The sequence below is a fragment of the Serinus canaria genome, unplaced genomic scaffold (assembly GCF_022539315.1).
Source record: "Serinus canaria isolate serCan28SL12 unplaced genomic scaffold, serCan2020 HiC_scaffold_669, whole genome shotgun sequence".
In the NCBI taxonomy this organism is placed as follows: Eukaryota; Metazoa; Chordata; class Aves; order Passeriformes; family Fringillidae; genus Serinus; species Serinus canaria.
The window spans coordinates 1-5037 of NW_026108783.1; the positions used below are offsets into that span (position 1 = coordinate 1).

At 59.0% G+C, this 5037-nt stretch overlaps 1 protein-coding gene across 1 annotated transcript; it reads right to left on the reverse strand.

The window, feature by feature from the left end:
- Positions 1-506: 506 nt before the first annotated feature.
- On the reverse strand, positions 507-3776 carry LOC127061334 (splicing factor, arginine/serine-rich 19-like; the record flags this gene model as incomplete). Its single annotated transcript, XM_050987999.1, has 1 exon — positions 507-3776. A coding segment is annotated over one exon (3158 nt), but the record flags the coding sequence as incomplete, so codon positions are not given.
- Positions 3777-5037: the final 1261 nt, after the last annotated feature.

The following is a 5037-nucleotide window of genomic DNA, read 5'->3' on the forward strand; positions in this document are numbered from 1 at the left end:
CCTCCCCAAAAAAATCAGGACACCCCCAAAAAATGTCATGACACCCCAAAACCTGTCACCTAGGTGCCAGCACGCCGCTGGTGGCGCAGTCCACGCCGCCCTGCAGGCTCCATCCCCCCAAAAACAACCCCAAAAACACCCCTAAAAATGTCAGAACACCCCAAAAACCTCCCCAAAAATGTCAGAACACACCCAAACCCCCCAAAAACCACCAGGATACCCCAAAACCGCCCCAAAACCACCCCTAAAAATGTCAGAACACTCTAAAAATGTCCCCAAAAATGGTCAGGACACCCCAGAAATGTCCCCAAAAATGGTCAGGACACCCCAAAAATCTCCCAAAAACATCCCCAAAAATGTCAGGACACCCCAAAACCACCCAAAAACCTCCCCCTAAACCTCCCTAAAAATGTCAGGACACCACCAAACACCCCCAAAAATGTTGGGACACCCCAAAACCACCCCCCAAAAAAACCAGGACACCCCAAAACCCCCCTCAAAACCATTAGGACACCCTAAAACGATCCCAAAACCTCCCTAAAAACCTCCCCAAAAACTTCAGGACACCCCAAAAATTGTCAGGACACCCCAAAAAATGTCAGGACACCCCAAAACCTGTCACCTACGTGCCAGCACGCCGCTGGTGGCGCAGTCCACGCCGCCCTGCAGGCTCCATCCCCCCGGCGCCGCCGCCGCCGCCGCCGCCGCTCCCGGCACTCCCGGCGTTCCCGACGCTCTCCCGGCTTCCTCCTTCCCCTCAGACCGACTGTCAGCCTCGGGGTCCCCTCCTGGGGGGTCTCCTGTCCCCGTCCCCTCCGTCCCCACGGTTTGGGGGGGTCCCCCAGCCCCCTCCTCGGGGAGGAAGGAGACGTCGGGGGTCTTGCAGCTGCTGTCGACCGTCTGCGAGTCCGGCGTCAGCTCGCGCTCGGCGGCGGCGGCCGGAGGGGCCGGAGCCGATTTGGGGGTGACGGTCACGGTTGGGGAAGGGGGGCTTGGAGGTTTTGGGGTGTCCCCAGGGGATTTTTCAGAGCCTGACCAAGCGGGGTCGGGTTTGGGGGGCAAACGGAGAGGGGGGGTCCCGGCGCTTTGGCTGCAGCTGTCGGCTTTGGATTTCTTCAAAGCGCCGCCGGTGTTGTTTTTAGCCTTGGTTTTTCTTTTCTTTCGAGCTTCACCTTTGGTTTTCACCTTGATTTTCTTCACCCCTCCCTTGATTTTGGGGGGTTTCGCCTTGCGGGGTTTGGCCCCCCCATCTCGAGTTTGCCCCCCGTCGTTTTTAGGGGTCCCTTTGTCGCTTTTCTCCTCGGCTTTCAGGAACGCCGCCCTGCTCTCGGCGTCGCGGGCGAATTTCACCCCGATCCCGGCGCTGCTTCCTCCTCCTCCTCCTCCTCCTCCTCCTCCTCCATCTTTCCCGGGGGTCGTGGTGGAGCTGACGCCCTCCCGGATCAACACCGACACCTTGGATTGAAGCTTCACCTTCCTGGGCGCCGCCGCCGCCGCCGCTTTGGGCGCCGCCGTTTCCGTCCCTTCCTTGTGCCCCCCGCCCGTTTTCCCTTTCCTGCTTTTCTCCCGTTGCTTTTCCTTGCTCTTCCCGCTCTCCACCACACCAGGCTCGGCGTAATCCTTAAATTTTTTCTTGTATTTCTCCCTCCCTGTTGGTCTTTCCTCGGGTCGGCTCCGTTTTCTTTCCTTCTCTTTTTTCCCAGATTCCGGCCTGGTTTCTGTTTTCCTCGCCGGGAACTCGGCGTGCTCACGGTCGGAAAATCCTTCGAAACTCAAACCCTCCGAATCGTAGAGCACCTCCCGTTTGGGTTCGGGCGTGGCCGCTCGTCTCTTCACCGTGATGGTTCTTTTGATGGCAAAAAGATCGGAATCGTTCAACTCCTGCACCGAGGGCGGCACCACGCGCCGCCTCGAGGCCTCGCCCTTCTCTCCCCCTTTCCCCTCTCCGTCTCTCCTGGATCCTCGACGTTCCCTGGATCTCGAGCGTTGTTTTTTCTTCTTCTTTTCCCCTCGGTGTTTTTCCTTGTGCCGGGAACGCCCGGAGCTGCCCGAACGACGCCGGCGCCGTTTCTCCCTCGAGCGAGAACGTCGCGACCACGAGCGCCGGCGCGAGCGCGAGCGGGACCCGCGGCGCCGGTGACGCTCCTTGGATTTCGACACCGGCGCCGCCGCCGCCGACGCTTCCGGAACTTTCTTTGCTCCCACCCAGGATCCACCACGTTCCCGGGATCGTTTGGATTTCTTACGTGACGCGGCCGAGGGCGAGCGCGGCGAGGGCGGCGCGCGGAGGCGTCGCTGGCTGAGGATTTTTCTCCTCAAATCGGAGCCGCCTCCGCTGGAGGAACCGCCGGAGTTTTTCCATCGCGGATCCGGTTGGGATTCGGCGCCAAAATCGCCTTCTTCGTCCGAATCGGCGTGAAGGGACAAGAAATCGTCGCCGCCGCCGCCGCCGCCGCCCTCGGGGAGACGCGGCGCTCGCGGCTCCGGCGCCGCGCGGCCTCTGCTGCTGGTGGCAGTGGTGGCACCACCGGTGGCACCGCTGGTGGCACCACGGAAAATCCTCAGCGGGCTGAACCTCTCCTCCTCGGGCTGCACGATCTCGCCCTCCTCGATCTCCGAATCGCCCGGCGTGCCCCACTCGCGGCGCCCGCGGTGCCGGGAGGGTTTGGGGGTGGCACCGCGGGGTTGTGGCGGTGCCACCGCCGAAGGATTTTGGGGGGCTTTGGGATTTCCGGGGGTCACCACCTCCAAGGAAAGCTTGCCGTCGAATTTGGGGTGAGCCTCGCTCTCTTTGCCCAGATCCACCACGAAGACGCGGCGGCGCGGCTCCGGCGGGGGGCGGGGCGGCTCCGAGGAGCCTTCCTCGCACTCTTCCTCCTCCTCCTCCTCCTCTTCCTCGTCTTCCTCCTCCTCCTCCTCCTCTTCGGGCAGCGTGGAGTCGGCGCCGGGAGGGTTGGGAGGAGTTTTTGGAGGTTCCGGATCTTTCTCGAAGTCTTGGCTCAGGCTGTTGTCGTCGTAGATTCCGGCCAAGGTCTCCGAGATGCGGCTGATGCTGTGAGAAACGTCCGGCAGCGCCGGCGCCTCTTCCTCCTCCTCCTCTTCCTCCTCCTCTTCCTCCTCCTCTTCTTCCTCCTCCTCTTCCTCCTCCTCTTCCTCCTCCTCCTCCTCCTCGGGGCTGGGGCTGCTGCGTGACGAGCTGGGGTTGGAACCCGTGGGGTCGAAGGGGTCGTACTTCTGATCCTGCCGACCTTCGGCCTCTTTGCCCGGCGAGGAAGAGGAGGCAAAATCCTGGGGGGCTCCGGCGCCGCCCCCCAAATTTGGGTTCTCCTCATCGGTGGGGTGGAAAGGATCATAAATATCCAGGGATGAAGGCGAGCGAGGCCGGGCCGAGACGGGGCCGGGCGGGCCCGAGGAAGAGGAGGCGGACGAGGAGGAAGAGCGGGAGGAGGAGGAGGAGGAAGAAGAGGAGGAAGAGGAGGAAGAGGAGGAAGAATCGGCTTTTTCCGAGGGGTGGGTACGGCCGGGCTCGTCCCGGTTGGTGGCAGGGGGTTGGGGGGGTCTCTGCTGTTGTTGTTGGGGTCCCCCCGGTGCTCCCCCACCCGGAGCGGCCGCTCGGGGTCCTCGGGGGCGGCGGGGGCGGCTGGGGGTGGGGGGAGGGGCTCGGCGGGTCCGGTGGGGGAGGGGAGGAGCTGGGGGGGTCCCGGCCGGGGGGCCCGGGGGGGATGGGGGACCCCCGGGGACGCGCCAGCGACGGGAGGAGGTGCCGGGGAGGTGACCTGGGGGGAGGGGAGAGAGAGAGAGAGAGAGAGAGAGAGGAGGGATTGGTCACAGGAGGAGGAGGTGAAACTAAATCCTATAAAGATCTGCCCAAAAATTCCCATTTCCACATAAATTCCACATTTCCCTCCTAAATTCTCCATTTCCAGCCTAAATCCTAGAGATCTCCCCAAAATTCTCCATTTCCAGCCTAAATTCCCCATTTCCAGCCTAAATCCTATAAAGATCCCCTCAAAAAAATCCCATTTCCACATAAATTCCACATTTCCACCCTAAATCCCCCATTTCTGCCATAAATCCCATCAAGATCTCCCCAAAATTCCCCATTTCCACCTAAATTCCACATTTCCAGCCAAAATCCCACATTTCCAGCCTAAACCCTATAAAGATTCCCTCAAAAAAATCCCATTTCCAGCCAAAATTCCCCATTTCCACCTTATTCCCTCATTTCTGCCCTAAGTCCCATCAAGATCTCCCCAGAAAATCCCATTTCTACATAAATTCAACATTACCAGCCTAAATCCTTGAGAACCTCAAAAAAAATCCCATTTTCACCCAAAATTCCACCTTTCCAGCCTAAATTCCCCATTTCCAGCCAAAATTCCTCATTTCCACCTTATTCCCTCATTTCTGCCCTAAATCCCATCAAGACCTCACTAAAAAATCCCATTTCTTCATAAATTCTCCATTTCCAGCCTAAATCCTAGAGATCTCCCCAAAAAATCCCATTTCCAGCCAAAATTCCCCATTTCCACCCCAAATCCCCCAGTTCTGCCACACGAACCTCGTGCACCCAAACCCCCCCAAAATCCCCTGAACCCTCCCCAAAATCCCCTCAAATCCCCCCAAACCCTCTCAAAACCCCCAAATTCCCCAAAAATCACCCCAAAATCCACCCAAATTCCCCCAAAATCCCACCCAAACTCCCCCAAATCCACCCAAAACCCTTCAAAATCCACCCAAATCCCCCAAAATCCCCTGAACCCTCCCCAAAATCTCCTCAAATCCCCCCAAACCCTCTCAAAATCCCCCCCAAATTCTCCAAAAATCACCCCAAAATCCACCCAAACCCCCCCAAACCCTCAGAAATCCCAACCAAAATTCCCTCAAATTTCCCCCAAAATCACCTCAAAACCCCTCCAAAACCTCCCAAAATCCACCCAAAATCCCCTCAAATCCCCCCAAAATCCCCTCAAATCCTCCCCAAATCCCCCCAAAATCCCCTCAAATCCCCCCAAATCCTCCAAACCCCCAAATCCC